The following is a 15735-nucleotide window of genomic DNA, read 5'->3' as shown; positions in this document are numbered from 1 at the left end:
CCAACCAACCTGCGAGCTCTCCACGTCTTTTGCTGGCTATACTGGTTTGTTTGATTCACTATTTCTCTCTCTCTCTCTCTCTCTCTCTCTCTCTCTCTCTCTCTCTGTGGCTCCTTCTTCTTCTCTCTTCTGCTTCTGATCTGGGTTTGTTTGGGATTCAAAACGGTGTCCAATCTTTTTCTCGTAATTGTAATGCACGTTGGAAGCGTAAATGCGTAAGCATTTTATGTAATTCGCACGGCCGCACAGGGTGGTGCCGCCGGTGAGAGAGGATCAACTGACAAGAGGACCTGTCGTTCACCACTCCTGGTACACCGTCACCTAAGGGATAACATCTCTAGACGTTCTCGGTAAGCATGGGAAAAGCGGTCACATCCATTTGAAAGACTACACAGAAAAACACTTCTAGTAGTTGGCGTAGCTGTACCCCCACCCTGTGCCGGTCGCGATAACATCGATAAGCTCTGTTTTTTACCTAACTTTGTGTGCTCCAAATTTCTGTACACTGGCGGGAACCGCGAACGGTGAACTGTAATGCAATTTGCGCTCCTATCAGATGTGAGATCTTCTCTCCTCGCCAATTTGGCGTCGGCTACAAAATGCCCTCTGTCTATCGATTTTGGTTAAATTTGTCCTTCATAGACCGTAAAAAAAGAACTTGGAGACTCTTACGTTTCACCCATTGACGCAAGATTCAAACGAATGTTTGTATATTGATTTCCCAAAATTGAATCAAATACTCAAAATGGCTTATAAAATCACTTAACCGGTAGATGGCGCTTGATTCAATTGGTGTCTTTTGCAAACACGAATATTCCGCCGAAAGTGTGCAAAATCTGGTGTTTGTAATCTCCGATTATTTCTCTTACTTTCTCTCACTCTGTCTCTCTCTCTGGGGATCAGGGTCCCTGGCGGAACAGCGCAAGGTGCGGGCCATGAGCTGGAAACGCTCTTTAGAACCTAAACGCGTTACTGGAAGTTGCTGATAGAGTTTTGTTTTGTTGTAGGCTGGAAGAGAAGCGACTATCCCATCGCCATATTTCCGGTTCGTCGTCGGTGGCTCGCCGGGCCAAAGCAAGGACTCTGCGCTACGGGAACGCTGGGCGAACAGACCGGACCGAAATCGTGCTCCTGTTGCGTTCCTCCACAGCCAGTCAGCCCCGCGCGCGCCACCGACTTCATCCACTCGGCTAGTCTTTTGCTCCGAAGGAAGTGCGTTATCTGTTACATTATGGAACACCGTTTCTTATTTACTCAGTGGGAAGCGCTCAGGTTCTCCAGGTCCTTGGTGGACGGCGGACGTGACAGGTGGCCCTGGGCCTGCTCCTCGTTGGCCACAATCGGTGGCAGTACGTTCTGCTGGAACTCGCCCATCACGTTGCCGGATGGGTAGTAGTACGCCACGACGAACAGCTTGCCGGTCTTGGAGATCGACTTGCTGACACCGAAGTAGCGGCTGCCTCGCCACACCATCTGCGAGAAGTGTCCCGTGTTCACGTTGGTGTGCAGTAGGTGGGACTCTTTGAAGTAGTCGTACCGCCGGTTCGTGCTGTACCAGTACGTGGCCACCTCCTGACCTGTTTCATCGAACGGAACGGAATTGGAAGTCGAGACCTTTGTTTTCCGCGGCAACCCCGGGATACTTACCGGACAGATCGGTGAGCAAGCTGTTGGCCGGGCAACAGAAGATGTTCTGGCCGTAGTTGGTGCCGCTCTGATAGTACAGCTCGTTCGTGCTCGCCAGATGGTTGGCCCACAGTTTGGCCAACTCGCACAGCTCGGCGGAAACGGTCAAAGCTGGCGCTCCGTGCCGCATCCGGTACTCGTTGTGCCAGCACAGGCACTCGAAGATGAACTCCTTGTCCATGACGATCTTCACCTTCGGTGAGTCCTCGACACCTCCGGCAGCACCCTGCTCACTGCTGCCGCCGGCCTTCGACCGCTCGTTCTTGCGTTGCTCGGTTGGCGTCGATTTCGGCAGCAAGGGGCGATTGTCGAGAGCGTCCTGCGTTTGGCCCGTGTCGTTGATGCTGATGTCGTCCAGATTGCCCGCGGCCGTGCTGCCCGGCGGTGGTTTGCGCACGTTCTTGTTCAGATCGCATGCGGCTACCCGTTTCCGCAGGTTTGCCATCACCATCGCTTCCTCCCTGCGAAATGATGATGAAAAAATAATTTTAATAGTTTAATCGGTGTAGAGTTGATAAGTAGATAATTTAGTTATTTTCTAAAATGTTGGTATTTAAATATTAGGTTTAGCAATTAATTCGTGCGTTTTTTCGACATTTGTGAACTAATTACAAAAGGTATGACTACCTTAATGGAAGTATTGTCCGTCGTCAGCTACTACTTTCTGCCATCTTTTAGGTAGTTCCTCGATTCCGAGTCGATGGAACTTCTTATCTTTAGTAGCGATCCCCTCAGAGACCCTATTTTTCAATATTTTCATAATAATTCATAAACAGTTCCCATCCGACATTTTCGAGATAGGTTTGGCCGGTTTTGCGATGTGGGGTCGAGTTTTGTCATGTTGAAAAATCAGCTTATCATGTCTTTTATCCCATTCTCGTTGTTTTATGGCCAAAGCTTTGCTGCAAATGCATTAATTGATGTCGATGGTATTGTCCTCCAATAATTTCATTAGGTTTTAAAAGCTCAAAGTACACCACACCTTTTATATCCCACCCATATGCACAGCATAACCGTTGCGCAGTGAAAATTTCGCTTTGATTTCGATGGACCTGGTTCACCAAGCTCTATCCAGGCCTTTTTTGGTTTAGAATGTTTGTTATAACTCCCCTTTTCATCGCCAGTGACGGACGAATGAAAAAGTACTCCCCACAAAAACACTTTATCAGGAACAAAACATGACATTGTCAAATGCTCAAATCAGCTGTTGTTTACACTATGACCAAACAATCTATACTGCGTTAGATGCGCAATGATCAAAAGCTATCAAACTAATATTTCACAAAAAAAAATTGTTATATTTAGTGAGTAATGCTATCTATTGTACAAGCGCACGAATTAATTGCTACACATAATAGAATCGGCGTGACAACTGCTCAGCTATCAATCATAGTTATGGCTTGTCATTGGATAGTCATCTGCAGATATCGAAATGCGGATAAAGTATTTTTCACTTATGCGTGTAAATATACAAAGATTTGGCTGTTGATTGGCTGAATTCTTCATCCAAATTCATATTCATATGTCTGTCTTAACGTCCTAGGCGTCCTAACAAGCTATACTCATTTTACAAAAGATCAGGCGTTCCAGATTCGTTTTAGATTTGACAGACCAATTCTCGGAATCTACGTAACGAATAAGGTAAAAAAAATTATATTTCAAAATCATAACTCATTTATTTTGATGAACTGTAATTGAAATAGTCAGTCTTCGAAATCGCGTACATGAGTTCTGGCGTTGTAGTTATCACCGAAACTGTCTGATAAATGTATAGCATTATGCTAGGTAACCGTTTAATTACAAGAATGTTTCACAGTTTTAAGGCACATATTATATATACTTTTGCATCAATAAGGTTATTGTTATAAATTCGGACATCATCACCATTCGGTATAGCCTAGAAAAGTTTCCTAAGGTTTTCAGTTGCTGATATGACACCTCGCCTGATCACTGAATCAAATATGAGACATAATTAAATTCCCAAGTTGCACATGCAAATTAATTGCAGCCGATTTTTCACTGGTCCAAACTGATCCCAACGTCTCAATGCAAGCCGCTGCAACCGTATGGCTATGTTCTATGGTTGTCTGGGAAAACTACTTTAGAAATGAAATTTGCATGGGCATTACCGAATGCAAAATTGTTTTCCTTTTAAAAGATCCTCAGATTGGAATATAGTTGTCGTCGGGCCAAGCAACCCAGACGATGGGTTTTCATGCTCAAACTGAACTGAGAAGGTGTTCGAGACCGACCCGTAGGTCCTCTGTAACTATCGCCTCCTATCGGCCGTAAGGTACCATTTCACCGAGAGTGCCTCATCGGTCCGAAAGCTTAACGTTACGAGAAAATTTATGGATCCGATTAAATCATCGCCAGCCTCCTCTAGGGAATAAAGTATGAGCCTTGCCACTGCCAACGGATCCTAGAAATTCTGACCCATGCTAGGAGGCCGAAAACATCCTTGAGAGTTCAAAGTGGCTCCCATTTTTAGCCGTTGAAAGTAGAAAAGATTAATATCACAGACAAACTGACGCTCTCGACGACAGGTGATAGGAGATATGGCCCTATGGTCAATGGGTCGTCGGGACGCAAGATCAAATATTGATTTCAACCGTCCATCCTCATCCACTATGCACATTTGTTCACGGTGGCTCATAAAGTAAGCATGAGTTCGTCCACTACCGCTGTGCGCTGGCCGCAAAACGAGAGCCTCCTAATCCTTCCGGAAGGCTAACGGACCGCGTGCGTGACTGATTGCCGTGCCAACATCACGCAGTGCTCGGCACCGGGCGTGGTGCGACAAGTACGACACGGCGCATACGATTGCCATCATTCGACTCTTCGAAATTAAAAAGAGAAAAACCCAAACGCTAAGCCGTTCTTATCTGTTTGATTTATGACTTATTTTCGACATCACGGTTCGGAACCGTCCGACTTTCACGCTCACCGGGAAATTACTAACGGTTTCGGGCCGTGGCCGTGAATCCCGCACCCCGAAGGTTGGTGCGGCAAAAATTCGTGGTATGATCATTACCATAAATTACTTTCAGATTAGGAAGGTTGTTAACTCTCATCCCTCGGTGCGCTGCACGAAACGAATCACGGCCGCACAGCTCGAGGGACAAAATCAACAAAAATTGCCCAATCGAGATTTTTGTGTTACAAAAGCGATCGTGTAATAATGTGCTGCAGAAGTGGCATTATCGTAGGTGAATGTAATAAGGAACTCAAGTTCAACTGTATCTCATATCTATGCCGTTTAACTTCTGCAGGTTTTATGTAATTCATTTTTAACCTATTCCCTACCATTATCTGCTAACTTTGTCCAGTTACGATAATGAGGATGCACAACGACGCCCTTTTCTTTCACTTTCCAGCAACTGTTAATAGTCCAACTTCCCTTTCTTGGACGGCCAGCAACGTTTCTCCGTGACGTAACCGCTACGGTCGACATTTTTCATTTAGCTCAAATTGCTCTTAAGTTTCCCTTAAGTCTTCCCCGGGAGGCTTTCGCCCGAGAGGACAGTAAACAGGATTGCTCCGGCATCAATCGTACCATTAAGCCCGCTATTAATTTCCTCTTGCTTTCCGTTTTATAATCTTTGCTCACCGAAAACAACATCGTTTTGAGGCACAACTTTTGGCCGCTGTTGCTTCGGCTTCCTTGCGCACTGCATGGTTCCTTGGTTACGGTCGTTGCGCTGACCGACGACGATGACCAACGATCCATTAGCTTCCCAGTGGGGCAGCCTCCGTTCAGTCATTCTTAAGCCGGACGAATGGTTACCGATGGAGTCCTCGGAATCCTCGGAGTCCTTGGGGTCTGTCTGGTATCTTCCGTTTTGTGACACTCCGATCTGGGCAAACCTAACGTGAGCAGCACCGTTCGGGGCGAGGATTGTAATGGGTCTCCACGTTGGCAACAGGGCGCAATGGGGCTCTATCGAGCAGTTCATCAAACTAAAATACCAGTGGCTTACAGCCCATCGTAGGTGGGAAAACTAATGTATGGCCATCATTGGCCGGGGTACGAATTAGCTATCGGTCGTCCATCTTAATTGGAAGAGGATTCATGGTACTAGCCTGTTTCTGCGGTGCAATTACTGTGGCTGTTTATCATTACAGTTATTCATGTACAAGCGCACCGATGACAACTCTACTTTTTAAATGGTGCACTTTTAGGTCCTGATCGGTCGGAGGTTGTCGATTTAAAAATGTTGTTCAAATATTCGTAAGTTTGTAAGAATGTTTTTAATCTAACGATTGGGCAAAGCTACAATTCGAGTCGTACATCTTCGCCGAATATTGCTTTACAACCCGACCGAAAAACCCGAACGACGATCTATGAAACTTTAAACAAAGAAAAACCCTCACGCATTCACTAAGTGGCACCATAAACAATGAACGAACCGAAGTGTCCGGAGCGAAAGTTTTGCGCCAAAGTTTTCCCATATTTTGCCCGATGGTACAACCGGCCGCTTCATTCGGACCGACCAATCCAATCGCCGACTCTCCCGACTAACCCACTGCGGGCCTAACCTTGAATGTTTTTTCTTCCGTCCCCGAGCAAAATGGGTGGCTTGGAAAAAAGAAAACTCCAATTCATTTGGCTAAAACTTTTCTCAGCCCGAAAAGGCATTTCTTTTTTTCCCGCACCGACCCCGAACCAACGGGAAACGGGATAGCCTTCCGGAAAAATATAACAACAACCTCCAGTTTCCCCCGCCCCAGCGAAACTGGCCATAAAATATCTTTTCTCGTGTCAAACGCACCTCGTATCCTGCCTGCGGCTTAACCCGTATCAGTTGGCGTATTTGTAGAAAAGGCCTTGTTTTTTGCGCCGATCCTGTGCATAACTTTTAAACGGTGTTGATTTTAACATTGTTCTAGGAGATAAAACCGGCAGACTCGGATTCGGGAATAGGATATACCCCGATAAAGGTTCTCGCTGCCGATGAAGTATGCGGCGGCCAATGCGGCGCCTAGAGTTTGGTCATCGCTGCGTCCTTTCGCCGCCGAAGAAGTTTCTGGAGAATTCGCCGATGCGGAACGCGCATTATGGAGTGGCACGTGAGTGGTTCTATATTTTTCTTCAAATAACTTTAGCCGCAGCGAGCGAAACAAATTGTTGAAGGGATATTTTTTTCACAAGAATAATCACACTTTGAAAGCGTCTCTTTACGGACCATTACTGGTGCTTCCAGTTCCGGTTGTGGTGGAAAATGTACACGCAAAGAAGCGTGTTAAATTTCATGCCCCTGCCTGTGAGGCCGTTTTTAACCAAAAGTTTTATGTTGCGCTGTAGGTGTAGGGGACCTGTTGCCTCCGCTGGCTATCAGCGCGGCGGACATAAAAGTAAAATTACTGCCCTGCTCGTGCCACGCTGAGCCCAGACACGGGGCCATTAATCATCCGACGAGCACAACTTTAGAAGCCTGCTTACTGTTTACGAGTTCATAATAATGGCATTAGTGCACATTCAATGGTGAATTACATTAGTTTTTAAACCGTACGGTAAGTGCTTATTGTTTATGAGTCGCACTTATGAGCGTTTTGAGTTTTATAGTAACTGTAAAAGGATACAATTTCAAGGACCTCGACAACGACCAGTCACGTGAGCAAGAATAAAATATCGGTCCGTTGCAGCACAAAAGACCCATTCTCCATTCCAATGCGAATCAATCAGAAGATTGGAAGCGGTTCTTCCGGCAAAAGTATTGTTGCTTCGTTTCGCTTATCGTCGGCATTAAATTTTCGCTTCCAAACCCTTCTACTATACGCTACAATCGTTTCCACTTCGGTGCTGAGGAGCGTGGCCGACATAACATGCGCCTCACTGAATATTTATCACCCAATCACCAGGAGACGAAGAATTCCTACCATTCCGTCCAGCTTCGGTTCCGTTGCTTCAACTTTCCCTGGTACAATATCAGATTGATATCTAACACAATTCCATCGGACGGGTCCCGCACGAGTCCACCGGGGGCGACTTGGCATCCCGTTCCGGCTGACTCCTGAATCCTGCTGGCGTTGCCTTCTGTGGCGGCTCACGATAAAGATTGGGGCCAATCGGGGAACGAGAAATTAGGTCACCAGGGGGGAACCCAGGAACGCCGAGAACGCGTGTTGTGGTGCTGTGTGCAATGTAATGAAGAAAGTAACATTTCAACGGTCGAACAAAGGTCTTGTCTGTGCTTTAACGGCAGGAGCACGGGAAAGGGCACCAAGCGAACGTTGGACCAATTTATGGTCGTGTCCTGTTCATAAAATGCACCAACTGCAAAACGCTCCACGGCCCACGGTAGCAGCGCTCGCAGCGAAGAACACTCTCCTTGGCTCGCCCCAAGAGCCACCATATTGGTTGGAAGTTTCATTTCGTGGCGTCGTGACCTGGATAAGGGTGAACTTCTCAACACCATGGCAAGCACCCGACGGGGCGTAGATCAGCGTCGGATAGCTCCTGGTGGCCGCGAAAGCTGAAATTGTCACACCGTCTTCCAGGGAACGCGGAACTTTGCACGAAACTCGTAAAGAGTGAAACAGAAAAAAAAACGCCGACGTTATTTACATTTTATACCCCAGTCCGGCGCTCCGAAGACCGAAGGGTGTTGGGCGAATTAGTGCACCCTATGTCAACATGGGCGACGTACTAGTTTGCCCGGTCGCTGCTTTTACGAGGTGTCTCTCTGCTCAGCGTAACACGGGCGGAAACCGCGACATGTCTCGGTCTTGTTGGAAGCAGCAAGTTGCAGATTTTGCTGCCGGTTCGCTACGGGAAGCGCAACAGCACCCGCCCAATGCTGAAATGTTTTTAGTGCACGCCGTGATGACCGGTTTCGTTTACTATGTTTCAGTCTTTTCTGCCTGCGGTACCGCTCGGTACGTGGCCAACGGTTTGGAAGGCACAACTTATCATAAACTATTTTTAAGACTGTTTTTATGATTGCCTTATGAGCGAATATTTGACTGTCAACAAGAATATGTTTAAGTTACTATTAGGTAGTACTCTTCGTAAGGTACTCCAAGAGTGCTACACGACCCATTTATATTGGTTAAGGTCCTCAGCATGCTGTCAAATTTAACCTCAACAGAACCGAAATGGAATTAACTATCGCAATGATATGGACCTGTAACTTAATTTTTAAGCTATATGTACGATCTTCTATTACACAAATATAGGGTCCATCTACTATTTCGATTGGGAAGTTGGGGCGCAAATGTTGCAAAACGCCACCCTGAAACCAACCAAACCAAACCAAATGTAGTTCAAAAATATTTTTTCCAAAATCAATTTCATCGAAAAACCCGCAAAATTACCGAAGTTTTTCGACCCTCAAATACGACAAATCTGCTTATTAACATAACAAGCAAGGAGGAAATGGGCAAAATGAGCTTTTTAAATTTTGTACAGTTTGAGTGGAAGACTCTCCACTGTGGAAATAAGTTTTCAATATTTTACAAATTTTTGCAAGCGTATAGCGTCCCATTTCGTAAACGGAAAAGGTTTTACTAAATGTTCACAATTTGCAGAATTATTTTTGGCGTTTTAAAAGACAAGTAATCGGTAGTTTAAAGACCAACCACAAGATGACGCTATTTTATGTTTGTCGTACAACAAACTAAGATCATGAGATCACCATGATCGTCTTGTTTTATAGAAAGGCTAATCTAATGGTAGCCAGATATTGATTCAGAACTGCTAGCTTAAGAAGTTGGGTGGATAATTCACAATCCCGTTGGTAATTTGGGGAGGGAACTATTTGTTTTACAATAGGGTTCGTAATGCAACCGCGAAGCACAACCTTGGCCACAACAAGACATCATTTGATTTAATAACATTATGATGGGTCCGTATTATTATCACAATACTATCGAAAGATCTTCACAGGATGTATCTGACTGTTGCTGTAAGTTGTTTTCCAAAAACTTTAATTTAAACACCCTGAACTGATATGCAAATAATCTTAATCACCACTTTGAGCTTCGGATACAAACTAAAATATGAAAGCGTCTGCTCATTCGGTGCCATAAACCGACAAGTCGCACGGGAATTGTAAGTAACGCTGAAGTATCACCGCCGAGAGATGCCCAAGACCGCTCACAGCTCGAAGTAATCGAAGCTCAATTGCTGTTTTGCATGTAATTATCGGCTCGTCGAGAGTGCCGGTCCCTAACCGTGACCGGAACCCAAGCGAACCCTTACCTTCGACGGCTCGGCGCTGGCCGGACGGTACTTCCGGGCAGGGTTTCGATGGGCGTGATGCTGAACTCGGGATTGCTGAACTGGATCTTCTTCGAGGGCATTTTCACGCTGTTGTTGTTACTGCCACCGCATCCGGAACTCATGATGCCCGGAATTCCATTTCCGTTCGCGTCGGTCGCACTGGGCGGCCCACTTCCGCCCGCCGCCGCGTTATTAGTTTTGCTGATGGATATCAGCTCCATATCGTTGTTGGAGAATTTCTTCTGTAAGGCCATGATAAGTTTGCGTGCAATTTTGGCTAAACTAAACTCGGGATACTAATCGCTTTACGCGAACGACCCCCGGGACACCGGGTGGACTTCGGCACTAAAAACACTGTACAATCGACCGAACCGAACGGACCGTGGCAAAACAAAACACAACGAAATTTATTTAAATTCACCTTCACCGGAATGCGCGTTTGTTGATGTTTACTGACACAGACTGGCGGGAGGGAGCAGATTTCCCGCAAGAATCACTCACAATGGAGACGCACGGTGGCTGACGATCGTAAAAGCGATTTATTTTTATCACCCGACGCACGCCTGTTTTCCGAAGTGTCGAGTGTGCTGTACACTTTATTACTTTTCTTGTGATTCTTACTCACCGCCGGGTTTTAATGGCGATCACAAGCACTGTCAGGGCCCGATCGTTTCCCTTCGGGTGTGTTAATTCGTCTCGATCGACGCAATAGAGGGAAAGAATTAAGAAAGGAGCGTTTCAGTAGAACACGTTTTCAATTGTTGTTCTGCGTGATTGATTGCCGAACGTGGTGGCGTGCCGTTCTGACCTTTGCTTCCTTCAAAGTCGACCGAAGATCGTCAAACGTGCCGTTAACTCACTCTTTCGCGAACCAAACAGATTTATCACTGTATTACTATCACATCCATCAATTCGAAACCCGAGTGTTCACCGTGCCATTTGTCCCAGACTGAATTTTTCTCGTTTCTTTCTCCTATTTTTTTATATGCTGCGGATTTCGATTCACACGCTACAGCCCCACGAGAAGCTCATATGCAACAAATGTTGCCAATGCGGTGGCTTTCCGGGCTTTAATTTGTTTCCTCTGTTTCGGTTCGATCGAAACGACTTCCACCGACTTTCCGTTGGTGTCGGTGTCTGCTTTGGGGGATGCTGTCGCAACGGGCGAGCTCACTGGCGAGTTAGTGGAACCCCGACACGGTAACAAGTGGTCCATAAAGTCTGCGTGGAGTAACGCGCAGTGCGGCGTGGTTAATCCACCGCATTATGAGCTTTGTTCGAGAGATTCACACGAGGCTGCCGGCTGTACACATCGAACGAACGAATGAAAATGGTAGCGTGAAGGAAATTTTATTACGAAATCAGACGCCCGACGATCTTTATGTGTTCGACTCGCCGTCGCGTAAACGCGCGCTTGGTAGCACCAGATAACAGAACCACTTCCGTTGGCAGTGACAGCATCACTGAGCGCACTGAACGGAACCGAACCGACGGATGGTGGTGACGCTGTGTCTCTCGGCTCGACAGTTTCGGGACCACCATTTCTTCGGCCGACTTAATTTAGGAACTGGATGCCTCACGCACGCAAGAACAAACACATGTTTCGGTTTCGGTCGATCGGCGGGATTTTCCTTCACCCACTTTTCCCAGCTTTTCTTTCCGCTGAGAAGCAGGATGTTTTATTGCACGAACCTGGCGTTCACCTGGTATCGATTGGGAACGCTGCACCTTGCGAGTCCCTACGCGTGAGTTTTAGGACACGAAAAAGGAGCCAACAACGATGCACATCTTTCACACTCACCGACCGAGCTTCGTGACCTACCCGAGACCGGAGCGACTTCCTTCGCCACTTTGCTGATGAGCTTTTGCGTTGCTGTTTTGAACCGTACCCGTGGAGCATCACAGCTCTGAGCAGCTTCTGCTGCTGAAGCTGCGGCTGAAGGCCCCGTAGAACGTCGAGCTGCACGCGCTGTGTCCTGCCGCGCTGAAATCCCGAGCACAACTCAGCCCCACGGCACGCCAACCAGCAGCCTGCACTGGGGCCACCGACGGGCCCTTCCAGTGAGTAGCAGCAGCAGCGAGTCCTGTCCCAGCGGGCCACCCGGGCACTCAGCAGCTAGGAAGGCTCCAGCTTCGGCCGTCGACTCGCACGGCGCATGTACAAACAAAGCCCTCTCCGCTGGAAGGACCTTCCAGCATCGGGGGGTAGGTTGGGTGCTTGAATGGTTCCTGTTTCTTGGTGGCCTGGCCCCCAGCCCGGTGGATGCGTACGAAAAGGTAGAATAATCACCCACGCACACACACGCGCGCACACGTGCAGGAGAAGAGGGGCACACGGTGAAAGGACGAAGGACGCTGCTGTTGTGTAAGCCGGATTTTCATTCACTTCGTGGCCGTGCTGAAGCGAAGCCACTACACCCAGGGCCGACCGGCTAAGGTACGTTTGCAGCCTCAAAGGTTGAAGGGCACGTCGCACACTGGGCCGCGATCGTAAAGAGTGTGGCTTTGGTTTTGTCCTTTTTCTCTACCATATTTTCCCCACAAATATGTTCGCTCCACTTGCTTTGTGAGCGATTTTATTGCTTCGGGGTTCGGGCTTTGTGTTCGCGTTTTCCCGCGGGGCGAAAACAGTTTGAAAGGCTCCCGGTTTGGCTGGTTGTTCGCCAGCCATGAAGCTTTTCATGCCCAAACCCACACACATGTGCTACGAAGCCCCGTTGCACAAAATGCACTATTTGTGGACATTTTTTCCCCGATCTGCAGTACTTTTGTGTAGCATTTGAAACCCAATCGTCGATTGGCGTGCCGTCGTCGGAACGGCGCATCGACCGGTTGAGCCGTCCGGTGCTCGAGGACTTCCTTTTCAGTGGTGGAAATGTTTCCGGATCCGTTTCACACACGCTTTGTCACCTCCGCACGTGCCGTGAGATGAACGCCGTTCGCTGTTCCATTGGACCGCTCGCCCGTGAAGGCCTATTCAAGGGGAGGATAATTGACACTTTTCTATTTTCTGTTTTTCAGCCACGACCGTGAATCGTGGGCTACAAACGGTAAGAAGACGGTTCTGCTTTGTGTTATGTTCTGCATTTAGTCCGTTGGCCGTTTTGGGTTTATGGCTTGCCATTGCATAACTATAGGCGTACTGGCGACCGCTGTTTGAAATTTTGTACAGCAGATTGCCTACATTTAGGGGCACACGTGCGACACAGCTATTTATGCTTTTGCCGTATGCCGTGGTTTACCTTTTGCTTTTTACAGACTTTTTCCATCAAATTGAATGAACCGACAAAATCAATTAATCAATTCATAAGTTGTTTGCACGTCAATTAACATATTAAAATCGCTCTGCTTGTCACTAAACTCAAGATGCTAAGTAATACCTGCGAACAGCGTGTTAGGTTCGTAGCAGATAATCCTCAATTTTGGTCAATTAACAAGCCATCAATCGTACAGTAGACTCTACGGGCATGGCAAATGAACTGGCAGCACGTTGCAGTCATAATAGAATGTCAGACGAGAGCCAGTCGCCGTGTTGATTGACATTTGATAGACGTGGGAAATGGCTGATCTCAATGATTTCCTTTAACGGTGCTTTCGTCGGATTCGTTGTCCACCCGTCCACTTCCATCCTATCCGTTCGCTGTACGTCATTTTGTCTCTCGCCAATTCGTCTTAAGCGGCAAGTGATACTTCCCAATGATAATCGATTCATGTATTCTGCTTCTCGAGAGGCTGCAAGCATTCTACCCCGGGACGACCTGTTTCCTGTGTTGCGTAAAACTCCGACCGACTCCCGGTCTTGTGTCTCTGTGGACCTTGCGGTCCTTGCGTATCTAAGCCTGCGGCCGCTCTCGTTCAACTCTTGCCCGCCTGTCATATGCCGTGAACGTGTGACAAGACTCTCGGCGCTCGTTAGGGGTCCGTTCAGTGACAAGTTGAAGTTTGACCATGTTACGCTTGCGGAGCACGGCACGGCGAACGGATATTTATATGTTTACCGACCACGGGCTAGCATGTTTACCAGTTTTTCTCTCACTCTCCATTTTCTGACACGTTCTACGCGGCCGGTCGTTCTGGCAAGTCCAGGCCACTTTGCTGCAGTTCCTTGTGCGATGAACAATAGGCACGCTCACTCGGTGACTAATTGCAAACATCGTAAAAACAGTGTATCTTCATCACGCTCCAGGGCCTGGAACTGGAACGCTGAGCCTTACCGAGCGGCGCACGCTGCTAAGGGTTGTCGGGTTATTTTCTTTCACGTTGTTGATTTTAATTTGCCTTCGCCGCCCGATGGTGTGAACTTTTATGATCGACTCGCTTCTTATGTATTCCGGTCGGGTCGTGCGAATGGCGTCGTCTTCGCAGTCGCAAAAATTGGCACAACGGTCCGAAGATAAACAACGTACGGAGAGGTTCGCGCTCCGTTGGCACAATGTTTCAACCTCGCCCGGCACGCGAATCAATATTTTCTCCATCGCAGTAAAACTCCGCTACTTCCGCAAGCCATCGCCCCGGGCACGGCGAAGGTCGGTACTCCATTTTAATGTGTCACCGAAGGACCTTTCTTCGCCCGATTTCACCGGCCAACTCACGGATCTGAAGCAGGGGGTCGATGGAAATGAAAAAATTTAAAACCTCCTTTTTGTCTCAAATTTGGGTGCTATCGACCATCGTTTTATTACGTGCCGCCAGTAAAATTGACCGTAAATCACTGTCGGCCGTCCCAAGGGCGTCTCGGGAAAAGGTTACGGAAAGTTTCAACACTTTTTTCGGCCACCGACCGACCGACCAAATCAATATCGCGTTCCGCACATTCCATTAACGATGCCTTTTCGGCGCAGATTGATCGCCAAAGTTGATTAATCTAAGATGTTTTGGGTAATTTATTTGTTCAAGCTTCTGGCTTATCGCTCGTGGAACGTTCGTCTCCCGCTAAGCCCACGCCCGGATCGTCGAACGGAACGAGACACTTCTGAGAAACCGCGGCCATAAAACGACCCGGCTACGTGCGAAGGAAGAAACACATGTCGCCCACCGGCCCCAGCACAGGATCCGGCCAATGAGTGAAAGCGAACTGCACACGGCACCAGCAGCAACCAGCAGGACTAACTGTGCCCATGGTTGGTGTGCCAATGAGTAGTGGAAAAAAACGACGGAACCGGAAGAAAAGTCATAAATTTAATAGACACGGAACATCCCCTCGATTTCGCTTGGCCGCCGCCCGTTCCTGGTCTTTCCTGGATTAGTTTCCTTTTCGAGGGTGTAATGGAGCAGCTTTTCTTTGGGGCAACCATTCTCACCGCATCACTTGGCGGCTCCTGTGACGCGGCGAGTTCTCTTACGAAACCCGAGTGAGCCAATGGAATGGAACTGCTAGTGATTACGGAAGCGTAGGGATCTATCGCTGGGGCTTGGGGCTAGCTGGAAAATTGGCGGCATCGTGTTCCACCCGAAACTCGTGCCGAGAATCGATGCTTTAATGAGGTTCTCGACCATTTGCTTCCAACATCGGCCCTCAGGAGGGATCGATTAAAGGAACAAGCGTTGCGAAGCCACCTACCTTTAAAGGAGATATCCTCGATTCACCTTCATGCAAGTTAACGTTTTACGCTTTGTTGGATGCATCCCAAAAAACACAAGAGCAGAATGCTGCTGCCATCGTTCAAAAGTCACGAAAATTGAGCGAAAGGCAACTGGAGCATCGCAAAACCATTTGTTTGAATGGCACCGAAGGAAGTCGTTCCTGCGTTGCTGGCGACGAAAAATGGATTTATGTCGAGAACTCCAAGCGCTAGAAAATATGGTCTTTACCTGGTGAAGCTGAC

At 47.7% G+C, this 15735-nt stretch overlaps 1 protein-coding gene across 1 annotated transcript; it reads right to left on the bottom strand.

Annotated features, from left to right (window-relative positions):
• Positions 1–1254: 1254 nt before the first annotated feature.
• Positions 1255–10164, bottom strand: LOC131205357 (uncharacterized). The gene is made up of 3 exons (XM_058197430.1): positions 9890–10164; positions 1648–2147; positions 1255–1577 (listed from the first exon to the last, which is right to left on the bottom strand). The coding sequence occupies exons 1-3, from the start codon at positions 10162–10164 to the stop codon at positions 1255–1257; spliced, it is 1098 nt and encodes a 365-aa protein (XP_058053413.1).
• Between the last annotated feature and the right edge of the window lie 5571 nt (positions 10165–15735).

The sequence above is a fragment of the Anopheles bellator genome, chromosome 1 (genome assembly GCF_943735745.2).
Source record: "Anopheles bellator chromosome 1, idAnoBellAS_SP24_06.2, whole genome shotgun sequence".
NCBI classification, from domain to species: domain Eukaryota; kingdom Metazoa; phylum Arthropoda; class Insecta; order Diptera; family Culicidae; genus Anopheles; species Anopheles bellator.
The sequence above is the reverse complement of the archived record's forward strand: the minus strand, read 5'-3'. Positions and strand labels throughout refer to the sequence as shown.

Bases quoted from the DNA above. Each gene is read 5' to 3' on its own strand.
- LOC131205357 (XM_058197430.1), bottom strand. From the start codon at position 10,164: ATGGCCTTACAGAAGAAATTCTCCAACAACGATATGGAGCTGATATCC. The intron at 2,148-9,889 runs GTAAGGGTTCGC...ATCATTTCGCAG, and splicing joins CCAGCGCCGAGCCGTCGAAG to GGAGGAAGCGATGGTGATGG. The intron at 1,578-1,647 runs GTAAGTATCCCG...TCGATGAAACAG, and splicing joins CTTGCTCACCGATCTGTCCG to GTCAGGAGGTGGCCACGTAC.